The sequence below is a fragment of the Agelaius phoeniceus genome, chromosome 3 (genome assembly GCF_051311805.1).
Source record: "Agelaius phoeniceus isolate bAgePho1 chromosome 3, bAgePho1.hap1, whole genome shotgun sequence".
NCBI classification, from domain to species: Eukaryota; Metazoa; Chordata; class Aves; order Passeriformes; family Icteridae; genus Agelaius; species Agelaius phoeniceus.
Window position 1 is genome coordinate 70,466,493 of NC_135267.1, and position 19,105 is coordinate 70,485,597.

The window sequence follows — 19,105 nt, forward strand, 5'->3', positions numbered from 1 at the left end:
CTGGGAAGTGTAATACAATTACACTGTAATGGTTCACTGGAAACAAGTTTTTACTGAAAAAATATTGTATAGAATTTGGGTAGAATCAGCATGGGTATGAGTCAGGAACCTGGTGCTGAAGAAAGAACTCTTATTGCAGAAAACAAGGAACCACAAAGAGAAGAATAGTTCTGGAAATAGTACTGGGGTGTCAGATGGGGGATTTCATTCTGAAAACAAGGCCAAAAAGAACCCTCTGAAGGCACTGTCGAGGGAAAGAGAGAACAGCAAGCCAGAGCACCGAATCAACACTGTTACTGCTGTCTGTGGCAGATTAATTATAAACTCATGGATATAGCTTCTTCTCTGTGGATACTGTGCTCATTTGTGTCACCACACTGTTAAAACCACTGACCATTTAGAGCATAAATTAGTCCACATATTTTTCCTATTAAAAAAACTTCTTCAGACCTGTGAACTAGAAGCTAGACCCTGAACTAAACAAAACAGACAAGCGCTCCAGTGTCCACCTGGTAGGAAGTGTTTCAATGTGAAATGACTTTTTAAACTCACCTCTACTGTCCTGTCTGTGTACTCTCTATATGTAGAGAGTGGGGGAATTTACTGCAGATTTCACTTTACATTTCTTTCATGAACCTACAGAGACCTTCTCATCTTCAGTAAGGATTTTGAGTAATGAGTAATTGTATTTTCTCAATACCAATTTCTTTATTTGTGAGAATACTCATGAATTGAGCAAGTTTTCAACCATATCTTATCTGTCCACAAGACAATTTGTTTCATGAACACTTGTCCACTGAATAAATGATAATATATTTCTGTTGTGTATGGTAGATGCCTTCTGTCATGCACACTCTGATCCTGGTATTTTGATAATACAAATTAGGACCTTAAAAGGATGCACAGTAATCTGTGTTTTCATAGAACCTAGCAAAGCAGAGTGCTATGAAGATGTTTTTAGAGCAAGACCTAGCTGCTCACGGAGCTAGGATGTGACCAGGTGACTTAAGACCAAAATGAGGATTATTTTGCACTCGTACAATTTAAGACATGGTCACGAGTCTTGCTAGCTAACCTTGAACTCCAACTTGGAAGGTATTAAACATTTTCTAAAATGTTCAAAATTACACATAGTTGATTTTTAAAACTCAGATCTCATTAATAGCCAACATGTGTATAAATTTCCTCAGTATCTATATCAGGACAATTAATAGCTGAAATTACATTTGAATTAAATTTGCTTAGCTTTTAATAACAGATTTTGAAGCTCATTTCAAAGAAGACCTCTCTTCATAGGGCAAATGAATCATAAAGCCAGCAAGCTCTGCCTTATAGCTAAGGGCTACAAAGGAAATACAAGTAATGACAAGAGTAAGAGGGTACAGCATAAAAAAAATAAGCAAGGGACGAAGAGAAGTTCCAATGCCCTTTCTATGTGACTTGTGACAGGATGGTTACTTTCATCTGGGCTTGGTTTACTGCATCATAATATTATGATGATGTTCACATCATGAGTTGTTTCCTAAGTATTAAACAAAGTCTGCCAAGCCTTTCAACTATACTGAGTTTATAGAAACATTAAATGTCATAATTGTAAGGATTTTTTCTCATCAATTTAAGAACACAACAGTAGAGGCAGTTATTCAATTATCAATTTTATGAACTCTTTGGAATGATCAGCAATCTACTGACAGTTAATTGGTAGAAAATTCTTTTAAAGCTAGTCAGCAATCCAAAACTGCTACAACTATGAAACTGGAAACTGCAAGACAGTAATCAAGGAGTGGAAATCCAATGTGAGAATTTGTTTAGAGGTACAGTAGAGTATATACTGCACAGTTAGTCAATTAATTTACTACCACTGCTTGTTTACAATATGGCAAAGCTCAGTATGGGCAAAGTTAAGCCTGTGTTTTAGGACTCAATTGTAGTCAGCTTTGAACACCATGATGCCATCACTAGACTGGTACAAACACTCATGCTAACTCATTTAAAGCTATTTAGTATACGCCTACATTAAATTGCAATTGTACTCACAGGAAATTGGCAGACTGTAAAACCTAGCACCATACTCCAGCAAGCACCATGAAAAAAATTCTAATGCCAGGAACAGACCATCAACTAAAACATACGTTGGTCCAAATAACAGCAACCTACTGACACATCTGTCAAAATCCTACCTCCAATTCCTTCATTCTCTATTCTCATAGTACTTAATGGTTTCTGATTCTCATTCCTTCATTTTAGAGATAAAGAGCGTTGACAAAATGCTTTGAAAAGATGGTGGAGAAATGAATGGGAAACAGAAAAATTTGATGCTGCTAGCTCTTCTGAACAGGATTCTCTTCAAAATGGCAAATGTTCACAAGAAAATCAATCCAGAAGTAAACAAAATTTCGAAGGTTTTCAACATAAACCATGATTTTAAGCAACAGAGGATCAGAGAGCAACAATGAAAAAAAAAGACCAAAAAGCCCCCACCAAATTCAAAGTATATCAAAATAGGTAATATTTGGTACCAAATTGTTTAAAATAAACTAGCAAAACAGGCAAAATTAAATTGTAGAACAAACCAAAAGCATTTTAGGTGTTTTTGACTTACATGTAAGTCTCTGGAGAGGGTGACATTGCTCATGTCAATTGCTCGAGGAGTGTAACCATGGGCTGTATCCACAGAGATCTAAATGACAAATGTGCAAAACCAGGGAGTTACACAAGCATTTATTATGAAGAAGTTAATGCTAACAAGACACTGAAAGTAATTAGGAAATTTAAAGAAAAAGTCACTTGTAGATCTCTAGAGAGCAAGAAGATTTTTGTGGTCCAGCTGAAAATATATCAGGAGTAGTAAACTTCAGTGAGAATTAGGCAAAGGGCAACATAGTTTGTTCCCAAAGACAGATGGCTATCAGACACAAATCCCTTTCATTTAAATACAAGTTTCACTTGAACTCATTTAGAGTTTGAACTTACTGTAAACAAGGATAAAGTTATGATTAAATCTCTGCATTATCTGGAGATTCTTTTTTTTCTCAGCAATTTCACACAATCTGGTTTAAGGTGAATTGAGGCAAAAATTAAACTTTTAATTTAACTTTTCAACCCTATTTCTACATTTAAGACAAGAACCTATAAATAGTTCTCTTTTACCTTCTGTCCCTCCTCCCAATCTAGAAAATATCACCATGTCTTTATTCTTTCTTTTTACTGACTAAATTTGTCAGAGGTTTGCTTATTACACTGACACAAATGGTCAAAGGAGGATAAAAAGTGACAGAGGTTTCCTGGATGACACTGACACAAGAAGTGTGGCTAGAAAAGAGGTATTGACAGGCTCTCCTCTATGGATTATGCAGTAACAGGTACCTCTTGCTTTAAAAAGAACAGTGTCCAGGCTTTTCTTCCTATGTGTGTAACATTATTTTCATACGCATGTATATGAGCATATAGAGCCCTAAAAGTTGAATGGCTTCCTTTCAAAAGGCAGTTATTATTAATAATAGAGAATAACACAAAGTTTTTAGAAAAGTGGCTCACTTGACTGGTTTGAGATATGCGACGTGTCCGATTATACAGTGCCATGGAATCTCCTTCCCGTGTTCTTTCAATTCTCCATCCCCATGCCAGCATGGTTTTGAGTGATTCTTTGATTGGCCATCGATAAATTTCTTTCTCCTAGAAGAAAGTACATGCAATAATTAATTTGTTTATGCTGTACAGAGCAAAAAGTAACTATTGGACTTATTCCTGGTTATACTGAGATGCAAAGAAATGTGCTGAATTCAACCATTATGGCTCAGGGTTATTGAAATTATGCAAATAAATCATATAGATTTAAAAAGTTTATTTATCATTCCAGAGGTGGGGAAAAGAATTCTGGCCCTGCAGGAAGCTGATGATCTCAGGGAAAATTGTGTTAATAGCATGAAATCAAGGGTGGAGCAAAAATTATCAGGAGTAACGCAGTGTTTTATCTGCTACATGAACCAAAAACCATAATCACAGAATCATAAATAAGTCTGTTTGAAGAGATCTCTGGACATCTGCCTCTACCTTCTGTTGAGTTCAGATAAGGTACCTAACTGTGCTATCAAGATTAGGTTATCTAGGTCTTGCTGCATCATGCTTTCAACATGCAGCTGATTTCACCACCTTTTTGGGTGGTTATTTCAATATGTAAGCTCTCAAGATAAGAAGAATTTTTAGAAAGCATTTCTGCTAAAGAAGCTTACAGCCATTGCCTCTTCTCCTGTCACTGTGCACCCTGTGAAGAGAATGCATCCATCCATCTTCTCTGTAACTAATGCTTAGGAACCAGGAAACCAAGACCATCTCTCCAGCAACCTTCTCCCCTTTAAGCTGAAAAAACCCAGTTCATTCAGCATTGCTTCATTTATATCAAGTTCTCCAGCTGTCGTGGTTTTCTGCTGGAGACCAGACAAAGGCTAAACCTAAACCACTAAGCAAGAAGGGGTTCCTGTGTGACCTTACTGCAAAAATAGAGTGGCAATATCACATTTTGGTTTCACTGTAAGTTATGCCATGTAGATTCAGCTTTGTGAGAAAAAGTTTGAGTGGCCTATTTATTATACAATGAAACCTTTCTCTATCTTTTCAGGATTTTGAGAAAGGCAACAACCACATATTAGCGACATAGTGTAAGTATTTTTTTTCTTAAAACAATGAAAAGACAAGGCAATATATTTTCAGTGATATTTCAGCAATCATCCATCAAGCATGAACAAATCCCTTACCTTTTCAGACAGTAACTTATATTGTTTCATTAATGGTTGCACTTTTGCAGATTCAGAAAATGTTTCACCATAGGTCCATCCATTGGCAAACTGAATAAGGATAAAATGGGGAAACACAGAAAATTATGAAAAATCCTTTCCATTGGTAGAAATTAACTGAACAATGCTTCTGCAGAGCTGTTCTCTTAAAGTTTCCTTTCTACTATTTTCTCAACCAGCATTTATATTATTTACAAATTAAAATATTGACCATGCAGCATGCCATCTTTTTGCAAAATAACGATTACCAAAGCAACCATATGGATACATTTTTCTTTCAATTATTTTTATAAAGCAGAATACTGTACTACAGTAGAGGAACTATTTTTTTTTAACACTGGACAAACAAAATGCACAAAGGAATAAAAAGGATAAAGAGCTTATTTGATTAAAAAAAAAAAGAAAATTCAGATCCATAAAACTGTTAGACAATAACCAAGTATATTTACTCAAAAGTCAGCAAAAAAAATTATGAAATGATAAGCACTATTTTGAAATACTCATGCATTTTAAAAACTTTCCTGCAAATATATTTCAAGAAAATAGTATATCTATATCTTACCTACATACCAACTTGTAACATCATGAAAAATAATAACATTCAGAATAAAATATTTTAAAGATGAAATTGATTCAAATAAAAATATGATTTTACTTTAAGAGGAAGGTAGATTTTACCTTTTCCATTGACCATTTGTCATGAGCATGTTCTGCATATTTGTTGATGAAATATTCTAGCTTTTCAGGGATTGTAATGCTGAAAGTGAAAAGAAAATCAACATTATATCACACAGGCTAAAATTTAATGCTTTTGTTGTAAAGAAAACTTCAAAATAATAAATAATGCATACACCCTTTCCTGTTTTTCACATACAGTTTGATCTAAGGCCCAATTAAATCAAGGAAGATATTGGAATTATTTCATGGGCACTGAACAACAGCCACAGATGCTGTAGGAATTTAACTTCTTTGAAACGTGTGCAGGGGAAAATCAGTAATGAGATCAAGCACTAGTGCTTTTTGTCCTGTATTTTCTTAGTATTAAAGCCATAACTACAACGTATAGTTTCAGAAATATGGTAGGAACTTATAGCACATGTCCATTATAAACTAAGTGTGCTAACAGTCTTTCTTGAAACATTATCTATTTTATATATTCCAAAAATATTTATCGAATATCAGTTGTTTACTTCATCAGCATTGCTACAAATGAAAGGGTATAACTACTTTTGATCATTGAGGAAATAGTAATACCTTGCCCTCCTAACAAACAATTTCAATACAAGTAGTGTTAGAGTGCCATCTACTGTGAAATAGAAGTCTGGATTTTCAGTCTTTTTCAAAAAGCAGAAATGTAAAACCAAATTTTGTCAGAGTAACAGTTTGCAAGAGCCTCACAGTCACACAAAGGTCAGAAAACATTCATCCAGCACTGTCAGAAGGTTTTTATTGTTTGTAAGATTGTATTTTGAGGGGAACTCTATTAATACTATAATACTTCAAATAATTTCAGAAATGCAATAAAATTACAAGCACACTAACATCCTATTATCTATACCCTCATATAAATAGGTCCAGTAAGCAACGCAAAGCTGGATTTGCATGTTAAAAGAATGTGGGATAATTTGGAGGTTACAATGATAGCAGCAGTTCTTTGTCTTGATACATCACAGAACTGCTGACTCCTATAGCAATGAAGTGACATATAATTTCAGTAATATCAAGTAACATTTTCTGATTTTTTCAAATCTATTCCAGCTATCTACATTTTTTTTGAAATGACACCAGATAAAAACTCAATTAAATGATAATATAATATTCTTAAGAAAATTTGTTAAAAACCTTCATAAATTTTAGCTACATCTTAGAAAAATGAATTTAAATGGTCAATGATGTCCTTTCTATGCTCCAGATTGGTTTATGACTTTTACTGCAGTATTTAGATGTGCATACATGTACAAACATGCTGTAAGGAAGGTGTTAATCTACTGACAGCATCCTGTGTGCTGAATGTTAATACAGGCAGAAAACTCACAGGGGCAAGTGAAGCAAATGTTTTACAACAGGTTTCTTTTAAAATATAATCCGCAGCCATGCTTCTGTAAGACTATTCTATACAAAGGGAAATGGCATGCTTGCTGCTGTCAAAAATCAGAGCAGAAAATTTCCATTCAGATACGTGCTTTTTCAGGCCAGTATACTTTAAAAAGCAGGGCCAGAGTCTGGCTGCCTAGAGGGAATGAAGATTATTCTGTCCAATTCCCATTATTCATATTTAAAAGATAATATGAAGGCACAATCAAACAATTTTCTGTAGGTACACTGTCATTCACACAGATTGGAATTAGTGTCTTGACATATGTTAATAATGACAGGGATGATGTAGACTTGTCTACTTTTTCAGCTTCTAAGAGCATGCTGGTTTGTTTGCAGCAGACATATAAAGACAATTGGATAGTTCTATCTCCTGGGTAAAAATGCATTAAAAACATTCTAAGTGGACCAAGAAATTAATGATGTAACTTGCTAGCTATTGCTTTATTTGATTTAAAATAAATACATAAAAAAAAATTAGGATCTCCATTTTATCTATAAAGTAAGCATTCAGAAGCTTTAAATTCACATCATGCCAAACAACAGGCTCCTCCCCCTCTTTTCAACACGCATGATCAAAAAAACCTCCAGGTGCAACAAATTCCTTACTTTGAGGTATCAACAGGTTGAGGATTAAAGTTCCCATCTGAATCCATTGAAGATTGTTTTTCCATCATATTGACATAATTTGATTCCATATAATCTGGTGGTAAGGCCCCTGCAACTGCACTCAGACAAGGCAAAGCCAGTTTGAAGAGTTCTTGTTCATACTTCTGTGGAACACACAGGGGACAGAAAGTGAGGAGTGAAAGGGAACCCTCAACGTCACCAGTGAAAACGATGCAGCGGTAGATGAAACCAAGCAGCCAGAGAACAGCTCTCTTACTCAGTGTGAAACTGAGTTTTTGTTCTGAAAATAAAGAGAACTGACTGTCCAAAGCAGAAAGTTAGATGCAAGTCTTAATCTTGCTCAAGTAAATCGGAAAAGTGTTGACTTCACCGGTAGCAACGCTAAACGTTTTTCAGATGCCGGGAAGACAGCACAGCAAAGGAATATGCACAGCATTCCTTAACACTTAGATTTGAAATTAAAATCATGACATTTTAAATAGGTTTGTTTAAAATAGTCACAGAATGAACAATAAATACATACCAAGACATATTATTAAACTACTGTATAGCACAGAATTGATTCAAGGGTGCTGAAAGTACAACTATTAAGCAGAAAAGTGTACAGATCTGTACAGATACATCTCAAGATCATTGCTTTAGTGTCATGGTTTTTTTTAATTAGGAGATAATATCTTATACCTACATTAAATTAGAAGCTATAAGAGGAAGATTTAAACTCACTAAAGCCTGTATTTTTTTCCTTCAAAGTGCATGATACAGTGTTGATATAAGCTGGGTAAAAATTACAGATTAAGAAAAAAGGTTACACAGTAAGGATTTTACAGTAATAGATGGATACTAAAATTACTTACCTTTTGAGATAAAGCATCAAAAATACCCCAGAACAACTTTCTGGATAAATGAAGTTCTTCTTCTGAGGCAGCACCAAAGTTACCCCATCCACTTGGCAAACAATAATACTTCCAGCATCTTTCATAATGATTTGTCAGTAACTGAAACAGAACATATTTTGAAAGCAAATAGAAATATAACTGCTGAGGTTCTTCCATTCTGGCCCTCAAACATTAGACAGATGCTACCAGAAAAATTTCTACTTTTATCAATAAGCCATGTTGTCTATATATTTTTTTAATCACTGGTGCATATACACTCAGAATGAGAAGCTTTTTCATCTTTGCTTCAATACAATTTTGCAAAGCTTTTTTGTTTTTGGAAAATATTCCAAGTCACAGTCAGTAGAGAGCTGACATGATTTCCTTTTTTCAAGTCTGAACAAACTTCAAGTTGGAAAAATGCAGCCATTTATAACATAAATGCGTATATGTGCATAAAAAAAGACAGGAATTTAAAAAAAAAACCCATGTCTGATATGTAGAAGTGAGGATTTTGATAGCCAAAAATATAACCTTGATACTGAACTGTTCTTTTACACTTTCAACAGATCAGGAAAAAAATCCCAAAACAATACATGAAGTGTATTTATATATCTTCATATTTAAATAATCTGTTAATATTTATTTACTATTTAAATTGTTGGATGACTAAAGAAAAAATGCAGAGAAGAACTTAGATGCATATAAGATGTAAATAGACCGAAGTTTTATTATTTATGTAGAACCACAGGAATCTCAGAAATATGGACTCTAAGAGCTGAATGTATTTTAAAATATTTTTTAAAACTATACTCAATCATGTAATGGCCAGACAAGTTTGCTTTTTGACTACATGTGGATAATAATATATATGAATATGTTTTTAAACTTAGTCAAGAGAGTAAGGTAGGTTTAGTCTTAGAGAAATCCCTGATGAAGCACTGAAATTATTTAAGAGGAAATAAAAACAAGGCAGTCCTATTCCAAAATGTCTGAACTATATGGAATTCAGGAACAGCATCACAGATTTGAATTTGCATGCTGCTTAAAACCTGAGGCAATTTTTAACTGTAGAAACCAGCAAATGTATTCACAGTAGATAGCACTGTATTCTGATTTGCCTTCATCATTTTCTCCTCTCTTCCCATTCAAAATTAGATTTTCAGATGTCTGATTAACTTACAGCTGCCTCTTTACATTACTATAACTGGCTTGCCAGCCCATGCCCGTAAGGAATGCACACCACAGTACTACAATACTTTCAAATCAGAAACACAGCAGATATGGGTAGGAGTCCCTTGTTAAATCACTGGAAATCAGTTTACTGTCAGTGAAACCTTTTCAAAGTTATAGGTCTATCTTCAGATAAAGATTCAACTCTTCAGAAGTATTAGCCTTTTTGGTAGGAATGGACAAAATCCTTTGCCCAAACTAACACCATGGTTCTCTTCACATCTGTACTCTCGCAAAGCCTGACTAGCCAAAAGGAACCAATTATTATTTCCTTACTGGTCAGTTCAGCAACAAGGGCAGCTCACTGCAGTCATGACCCTTGGTATCATAAAATCTGTTCTTTTAGATGAACAGATGTCAAGAAGCTGGGTTTTTTTCTTCCCCCCTCAAAAAAACAAACCCCAAAGCACTACAGCCATACAGGAAGTGCCAAGTTACTATCTGGTTTTAGCAACACATAAAATGCCATAATGCATTAGAAGTGTCCTCTTCAGGGCAGTATATTGAATTATTGACTGTTTTTCTCACAAGCATGAAAGAATGGCTGCTCCAGAATCTTTAGTTTGATTGAGGGTTTCTGGGAGGGCATAACCAAATTATGAAGTCCTTGGCAGGACATCAGCAGCAGGCCCTGGTTTTGAGATTAACAATTTAAATTCCTCTTCTTTCACCAGAGTTGCAGATGTGCTGATGTGCTCTTAAAGCATAAAAATATATTAAATAAAAAATATTAAGTATCCAGTGCAAAACTGTGGTGGGAAAGCATTAAAAAGGACTGCTGAAAAACAGTAGGGAAGTTGTGGAAGCAAATGTTTATTAAAAGTAATGATGATGTCATGAATCTTTAAAGAATGTGTCAGCTCCAAAAGGAAAAAAACCCTCATTTTTCTTATGCATTAGGAATCAGAATAAAAAGATACAGCTAAACTTTTGGGAGCTGAAAACAAAATGCAACATTACTACTAAACATTATTACTTCACAGATTTCCAGCCACCACCAACAGAGTCCTTTTTCCAAAAGCAAGGAAAACCAATGCAGAGGTGAAATGTAAGAGCACATACAAAACTGTCAATTGTTATGTTTTGCATATGGATTCTGCACCCTGACCCTAAGGACTTTTCTATTCTGTTTCTGCATATGGATTCTGCACCCTGACCCTAAGGATTTTTCTATTCTGTTTCTGCATATGGATTCTGCACCCTGACCCTAAGGATTTTTCTATTCTGTTTCTGCATATGGATTCTGCACCCTGACCCTAAGGATTCTGTTTTCACATAGGCTGAAACAAACAGGAAATAATTAAAGGAGAACCAAACATTAGACCCAGACTTCATAATTCCATATGGATGGATGTAAATCAGACTGAATTTCTCCCAAACCAACAATTTATCCTTAAAAACAATGGCCTTAGATTACTGCAGAGTGGAAATAACAAATATTACAGAGAATCTTCTCCATGCAACTACTTTCTGTTGCATAAAGAATGGTGTTGAATACTAATATTTACTTTTACCTTGAGAGGCATCTTTGCATGTTCATTTAACAGAGGTACATCAAATACTAATCTCCTCAGCAAATGCTGCATCATGGAAGGCCGCAACTGCCTAAAAGCAGACAAACCATTTCAAAAGGGTGTACCAGCACAGTTTCATGTAAATAATTGATAAATACATTAAAGCAACATATCAGCTCTATGCTGTTAAAATTCTTCAAATGCATAAAATAGTATTTTCCTTGTGGCACATGGGGTCCAGAAGAAAGCAAACAAGTGTATACCAAAGAAAATATTCCAAACAAGCTGAAAATCAAATGCTTCAAAGAAGCCAAGAAAACATCTGATCTACAGACAGAGAAAACCAGGAAAAAAAACCCTGCATTTTGATAATGTGTATTAGGATCACTATGCTCATGAAAAAAAAAGGTATAATGTTAATTTCTTGTAATATATCTCAATGACTCTAAAAATATCTTAGAAGCTAATGAAGACGTAAGAGGACTATCTCTTTAGATTTTCTAAACAAGACACGGCAGTGGGCACTAACTGGAAGGAGAGAAGAAATTGTTATAATATGAATTTTAGAATGGAATAGACATTAAAGCTTTCCAGATAAATAGCAAAATCTGGTAAATTTTATTGGTTCCTATCAATGCAATGTATATATTGAATGGTCATATCAAATACCATCTAATGTATCATATTTTAGGGTTTTTTTACAGTATTATAATATAAATGTCTGTTATTTCTGAGCACACAAGCACACTATTAAAAAAAAGTCACGGTGTTATACTAAAAAAAAAAAAAAGCAAACCAAATCCTCCGGTGAACTGAAAGCCTAAATGCTAACTGTAATTAGAAGCTGAATTCATATTTGCCTAGTCAGCTTTTCCTAATTGAGCCTGTGGATTTATAAAAAATTGGATAATAACCAACTGGTTTTGACCTGCAGACACACAAACAAAATCTGTCACAAAGCTGTTTAGTGGAGACATGACAATACTAGTCATTGATTAGGATTTCAAATGGAACACACCATAAACAAACCTCTACATAGAATTAGATAAGTTACTGAATATAAACCAGAAATCTGCACAGCTAAAATTATTTAAATGGCAATTCAGCCTGTGTATTACTCTAGAGCATTTTCTTTTTGCATTCTTGTAGTTAATCACCAAGGTTTTAATTTAAAAGATTTGGTGATGGTAGAATAACTGAGGACTGAATTAATAAGAACTGAGGAATGACTGGTAATTAATAAAACTGCAAATTGAGTACAGTATCTTAACAACTATCACAATTGTCTTACAGGGGGAAAAAAATCCTAATTATGTTACTGGTGGCATAGTTCTGCATTCCTGTATTATAAATATCAAAGATTGCTTTATCACTTAGCATTTCTGCGCAGCCAGGAGTATTTTCTTACCCACAGATGGACAGCAAACACTCTTCAATAGAATCTCGCTGAGCTTTGGTAAGAGAGCATCCCTTTGAGAGTCTGTACACAGTGTGCAACAAGGAATCGATGAGGGAAGCATGGTGCTCCGTGCCAGCAAACAGGGGAGCACATCTGGTCAAGAGAGGCAAGACTGCTGTGCAAAGGTATCGATTCAGAGCCAAAGCCATGTCCGTAGCACTTAAAGCAGCCTATAAATTAAACAGGACAGAAATTAGACTTGTCTCATCAGTGCAGTTACAAAAGAAAATAAATTGTTGTTTTTGTTCTACAGTTGTAAAAGGGGAAATTTCCAAAACACATAAAGGAGGATGTGATACCTACTGGAATTAGATGCCTACCTTCTTCTGCTGCTTTTAAAGTCTCATAGAAAAGTTTGGTTTTGTTTTCATGAACAAAAACAAAAATAGTAAATGCGGCCATTCAAAAAATTATTTTCAAGATTATATTGAAAAATGCCATAATTGCTAAACAGAACACTTCAAAATCAGGTAATATAAGTCAGTATCTTTTTGCTATGAACAAGGCCAAGTTCCATGTGAGTTAAAAATCCTCACCCGCTCTTTCTTAAATATCTTGCAGAAAAGGACCTGAGGGTGTTGGTGAACAGCTGAACATGAACTTGTGCCCAGGGGGTCAAGAAGATTGCTGGCATTGTGGTTTGTATCAGCAATAGTGTGACCAGCAGGCCAGTGGTCATGCCCCTGTACTCAGCACTGGTGAGGCTGCACCTTCAGTCTCCAGTTTTGGGCCCCTCACTGCAAGAAGGACATCAAGGTGCTGGAGTCTGTCCAGAGAAGGGCAATGGAGCTGGTGAAGGGTCTGGAGGACAAGTCCCATGAGGAGCAGCTAAGGGAACTGGGGCTGTTTAGCCTGGAGAAAAGGAGGTTCAGAGGAGACCTGCCTGAAAGGAGTCTGTGGTGGTGATGTGTCAGTCTCTTCTCCCAAGTAATGAGACAGAACAGGAGGAAATGGCCAGAAGTTGCAAAGGGGAGGTTTAGATGAGGTATCAGCAAAAATTTCTTGACAGAAAGGGTTGTCAAGCATTGGAACAGGCTGCCTGGTAAGTGGTGGAGTCATAATTCTGGAAGTGTTCAGAAAAACAAAATATATATTCCAAAAAGTGGATATGGCACTTGAGGATATGATTTAATGGTGAACATGATGGTGGTGCTAGGTTGACAGATGGACTTCTTAATCTTAGAGGTCTTTTCTGACCTTAACAATTGTATGATTCTATGATCCTAAATAACAACATCATTATTTTCAGAAAAAACTGTTGTCATAAAAGGTCAAATAAGAAAACCAAATTTAATGTCTTAGCTCTCATAATGGCTCTCTAAATCTAAGCTTTCTGGACCAAGACAGCTAAAATAAATTAGATAGAAAATAAGATTCACAGGAGGAAAAAAAAAAAAAGGCAGCAACAGTGAGGAGGAACTAAAATAGAAATGTGGCAATTTTCTAAATAACAGTGTAGGTGTCCCCTAACAAATGCACAGAGATGAATGCTTTCTGTCTATCTCTGGAAAGAGTCTCTCAGTCACTTCTTCCCTGCTGCTTCACTGGCAGCTCATCTGATTTGGATTCCATAGCACAAGCTCAAAAAGTCTCCTGGGGGAAAAGCATTGCATCTTTTGTAGATAAGGGTATCAGTGCAAATTCTTAAAAAGTGAGCATTACACTGGATCTTGAAAAATTATCAAAGCTCAGAAGAAGCAACATGCAGTTCAGCCAGCATTTGAGAAACACAGAAGATGTGAAAACATCAAAAATGCTTTTCCAAGGGATGAAAAATTCTGTAGTGTTCTATAAGGTAAGAGAAGAAACATAAAAACAGACTGGCACCCTTACCGTATCTAATGAGGCAGCAGCACGAAGGTCTGGCAGAAAGCCAACTTCAAGAAGGTGTAGAAGAAAATCCTGGTCCTCAATTCCATAGACCCTGTCAAGGAACAAAACCATGGCTGCCTTGTGATCTGGGCAAAACCCCGCAGACATGTCAGGTTCCACCACAGTACCATCTAAAAGGAAGAAATAAGACTTCAGTGACATGGATTCTCCTTCATCAGCAGACTAGGCAGTCATGCTGCTACTTGACAGAGCCTTTGAATCTCTGTTAACACCTAGGCATCTTCCCCATATTTTGGTTAGACAAAGGAAACATATTTGCAGTTAAATCAAAAAGAATCCATAAGACAAATTCTACCCAGAGACCTCAAAGGCCCTGCATGCTTTTCTGTTTATGTTTTGTATATTAAGAGATTCTTAACAGTTGATATTCTAAATGCTAAGTACCTAAAACATAATAATTAACCCACATAACTACCTAGTTCTCAGCAGAAGCAGATGGAAAGTAAAAATTCCAAGAACGCTACATCAGAGATCCTGGAAATGCAGCATTGGTAAGCATATCTCTAATGTATGACAAAGAATTAGGAATGTGCTAACAAGTCCTATATATCTTAAAACTTTCAAAATATCTGAAAGGAATTAATTGAAATATTTTAAAACTTTGTTACTTCCATTTTGGAAAAGAAACAAGCATTTCTGTATCTATGAGCTGCAGATTGCTACTGAGATCTCACCTATAGGTCTATCCCTATTTGGAACATAAATAAGTAATAGTAAAACAGACTGATTGATCTTTTTATCTCTTCCACTGTAACCTACTGGAAAGTTTTGTGCTGTGAGTGTCTAAAAAATCTGGGTTGCATTTATAATGTTTTCTCTCCAAACACACAAAAAAGCAGAGGTTATCCCTTTCCCTTTTATATAGGTGCTCACATAGCTCCCACTATTGCAATCAATTTCATATAGGCAGGAAAAGCAAAGAAATGCATTTGCCTATGAATGTCACACCTATCACTTCACCATAGTTGCTGGAGAACAACTCTGGTGTCTTAGTAAGATCTGCTAGAAGCAATTGATAGGATTAGAACAGCAAGAGCTAAGGATTATGTTACTGAGAAATGAGACTGCAGTATTGTAAAATAGTTCTAAGATCAGAAAGCATGCATTTTAAAATTTCTTTTTAAAGTTGTAATAGGTTTTCATAATTCAATTTAACAGGATTTATATCAGTGACTTAGGGGTAGACAGAATTGTTGACTACAGCATGCAGAAAGATTTTTGAAACATGTACGAGATACACATGACCTGTTTTTTAGTTTACATAATAAATAGTTGAATTTCTATATTTTTTTAAATGCTGAAAAAAGTATGACTGTCAATATGTCAGTAAATTACAAATTATAAGACTAGGATGGGAGAAAAAGTGCAGAAAAATCTTACCTTTTGCTATGGTTGGCATGTGGAAAGCAATACTGATTACTCCCACCAAATCTTCAAGTGGAATCAAAGACCGTAGAATTGATCTGATTCTAATGGCCTCCCCTTTACCAGCATGAATTAGCTAATAAAAAGACAAATAAAAATGTAGCAAGATCTTCATTTTATCTTCTGTATGAAAGAATAACTGCTCTCAAAATTGCATTATAATTAACAATGTAAATTTCATGCAATCTGCATTGATTTGCTGTAGTTTGAATGCAAATGTGCAAACTCTAAAAATCTACATGTTCACTTATTAAATAAAACTAAGTTCATTTTCAGAATAGAAATTAGGTAAAGCTGGTGAACAAAGCCTTAAAATGTAGCAGCATATGGTGGGAGGGGTGGGGAGGAAAACAAAAGCAGATTTTCAGATGAAAAAAATTAGGGGTTTGTCTTGGTCAAATAAGACACTTTCAAGTATCTCAATTGTTTATTTTGCTTTTTAAAAAAGGCAGCAAGACAGGGAGAAAACAAGACAATTTTTTATTCACATGAAACAGGTATTCATACACTGACCTTACTAACTACATATATCTCTTCTCTCTCAAGTTATCTATCCCTGCACAAATCTGATACTGATCTATACTAATGTATATTAATTAGGGCACATTCCAGGGTGAAATGACAAACTATGTATAACTAAATTTCTGAAGAATAATAATGTATATTCAATCATAAACAACAAATATTTTCAAATAGTTTCAATCTCTAACATAATAAGAGATAAAGTTTTTACAGTGTTTCTAATTCTTTGTATCTAATGCCTGAAATAGTGACACCTTTTCTTTGAGAAGGTTTGTTGGTGTGAATACTTTTTGAGATACTGATGAGTATGTCCAAGTATTATACTTATCCCTACATTTTAAAAAATGCCCATTAGTATTTACATTTACATGCAACTTAAAAAGTCTATTTTAAATAAGTTTATGAAGAATAAAACTTTAGTTTATAAAAAATACATCACTCTACACTATTCCAGCAAATAGGGACATTTGAGGAAGTTTATTGTCACAATGGACAGTCAAAAAAAAAAAAAAGGCAAGGGAATAATTCCTTTAAAAAGAAGAGCTTCTGAGGATTTTTTTCCTGTTGTCAATGAATAGAACAGGACATTATGTCCACTAAGATACTGTGTGGCCATACCACTGCTTTAATACTCGATAGCATGAGGTATCCTATCCTATACCTAATACCTGAGAAAAAAATGAATGGCAAACCTGTAACCTGTAAAACAAGTATGTGTTTACTTTACTTTCCAGTGTATGAAGAACATAAAACTTACATGCATTTCAGGAGCACAACGTCCTAAGAGATCAATCAAGGCAGCATAAAAGGTCATTATTGCATTTCCCATGTGAATAGTGTCATCTTCCTGTTCTTCTATTTCACTGTAATTAGGTAGATGTTACAATAAACAAAATATTAAAAAAAAAAGAAAATGTTTTTAACAACAGTAAAAAAGAAACAAAGTTTTCTCATAGGTGTAGCAGCTTACAGAGAGTGGCTTCTGTCAACAAATGGACTTACAGCAGACTAAGACAGAATGTATTTTGTCCCTAAAAGATTGCAGCAACATCTCCATTGTAACCACTGGTACCATTTATCTGTCTCATTTTGCATCAGTGGACTGACTCTTAATGGAATGAAAAAGAACAAACAGAATTCTAGAGATGTCTTGATATTTAGAGAGAGTTACTTAAATTAATAGTGCAGAGGAAGCACTGTTTAGCCAAAGATAAATCTCTCTCCAACACAGAATCCAAGGAAGAATGAACTGATAATTCAGGTGTTAAAACAAAGTAGTCATTTCACATCTACTATTATAAAACAAATAAACAAATATTATGACAATGTAAGCACTTCTACTGCACCTACAGGGTTTTACTAGATCCATTACTTGGGGAAGGCCCATCTCTTGTTCGATCTTCTGATATTTGTATTGCCTCCTCCATGGCAGCAAGCAACCCATTGCCTCCTTCTCCTCTTAGAGCAGGACCAAAACACTCAGGTCGGCGAATAAGCAGTCTGACTACAACATTAGCATTCTCCTCCACACTCTCTCCTACCACAAAGAACAAATATCAAAATGCAAGATTATATCAAAAAGATGTCTGAAATATAATCAGAAAAATGGCACACAAAAGAGCAGAACACATAAATACTTTTTACTACAAAACAGTTAAAATATCACAACAGAGTTACATAAACACACATACTCCTCTATTACTGCAATGAAATGAAAAAAAATCCCAAAAACATGTTTTTATTCAAGATGTATTCAAGCCAAGGAATTAACTATGTGGTAAAGGATGTTTAAAGCACCACTGAAACTACTGAATTTTAGTAAAGATTCAGTCACGTGCAAGGGTTAATGAGGGGACCAATATAATTGCTTGGACACTAAAACTGGACTATCTAAATTTTCATTAAAAGATAGGGCTTTGGCTCTGTATCTACCATGATTTTATCAGAAAAAGATTTAGCAAGCTCTGCTCTACTTCCAAAGGAGACATGGGCATTTCAAAAACCAAAGCTGGATCCAAAAAATGGGGCAGAGGTCCACAGGACCCTAAATGCCCATTTCACAAATCATATAAGTTAATGTGTGTCTTGAATAATTCTACTCTTTCTGCAGGTTTTTTTAATTCACAGTAACTTACCAAGTTAGCTTATCTTACTATTTAAAATTATAAATGTATTTGGATATTGGAGGAAGTTATAAAATGTTTAGGCTTCTACTCTACCGTTGCAAAAAACAGCAAAACGAAGAAAATCCAAATATCTTTCCCCTTCAACTGGATTCCATCCGATGTCCGGGTAGCCTTTACAAATCAACAAAGGACAACTCTGCAACCCACATCCAGCCAAGTAGCGAACCACCTAAAAGCAAAGTTGGATGAAAAAGATACTAAATGTGAAAAAGAAGAGAAGCGCAAATTCAAGGGAAGCCTCCTCATACATTGTCAAGATATGGTATCCTCAATCTCTTATTCCTGACAAAACTGTATCATGCTCTGTGCAAATCTGAAGAGCACCGTCTTTATTAGCTCACTTTTCCAGTCTTTTCTCACTCCTGCCATGAACTGCACCACCTACTTATCTCAATTTCATCCTTTGTCTCTCTAGAATATGCTTCTCTACCTGTTTTCTCATTTCTCTTGCAACTCTGAGCATTACAAATTAGTCAGTTTT

The 19,105-nt window shown here is 35.1% G+C and overlaps 1 protein-coding gene across 6 annotated transcripts in view; it reads right to left on the minus strand.

Annotated features, from left to right (window-relative positions):
- RYR2 (ryanodine receptor 2) overlaps positions 1-19,105 on the minus strand; it is a 384,358-nt gene that overhangs the window by 97,454 nt on the left and 267,799 nt on the right. For all 6 annotated transcript variants that reach the window (XM_077175563.1, XM_077175560.1, XM_077175562.1 and 3 more), the window contains 13 exons: positions 18,658-18,793; positions 17,789-17,975; positions 17,196-17,301; positions 15,872-15,992; positions 14,432-14,601; positions 12,548-12,768; positions 11,140-11,230; positions 8,372-8,512; positions 7,497-7,660; positions 5,472-5,550; positions 4,755-4,844; positions 3,538-3,675; positions 2,603-2,680 (listed from right to left, as the gene is read on the minus strand). In XM_077175563.1, coding sequence (XP_077031678.1) covers positions 2,603-2,680; positions 3,538-3,675; positions 4,755-4,844; positions 5,472-5,550; positions 7,497-7,660; positions 8,372-8,512; positions 11,140-11,230; positions 12,548-12,768; positions 14,432-14,601; positions 15,872-15,992; positions 17,196-17,301; positions 17,789-17,975; positions 18,658-18,793 — 1,722 coding nt within the window. The remainder of the gene's footprint in view (positions 1-2,602; positions 2,681-3,537; positions 3,676-4,754; positions 4,845-5,471; positions 5,551-7,496; positions 7,661-8,371; positions 8,513-11,139; positions 11,231-12,547; positions 12,769-14,431; positions 14,602-15,871; positions 15,993-17,195; positions 17,302-17,788; positions 17,976-18,657; positions 18,794-19,105) is intronic.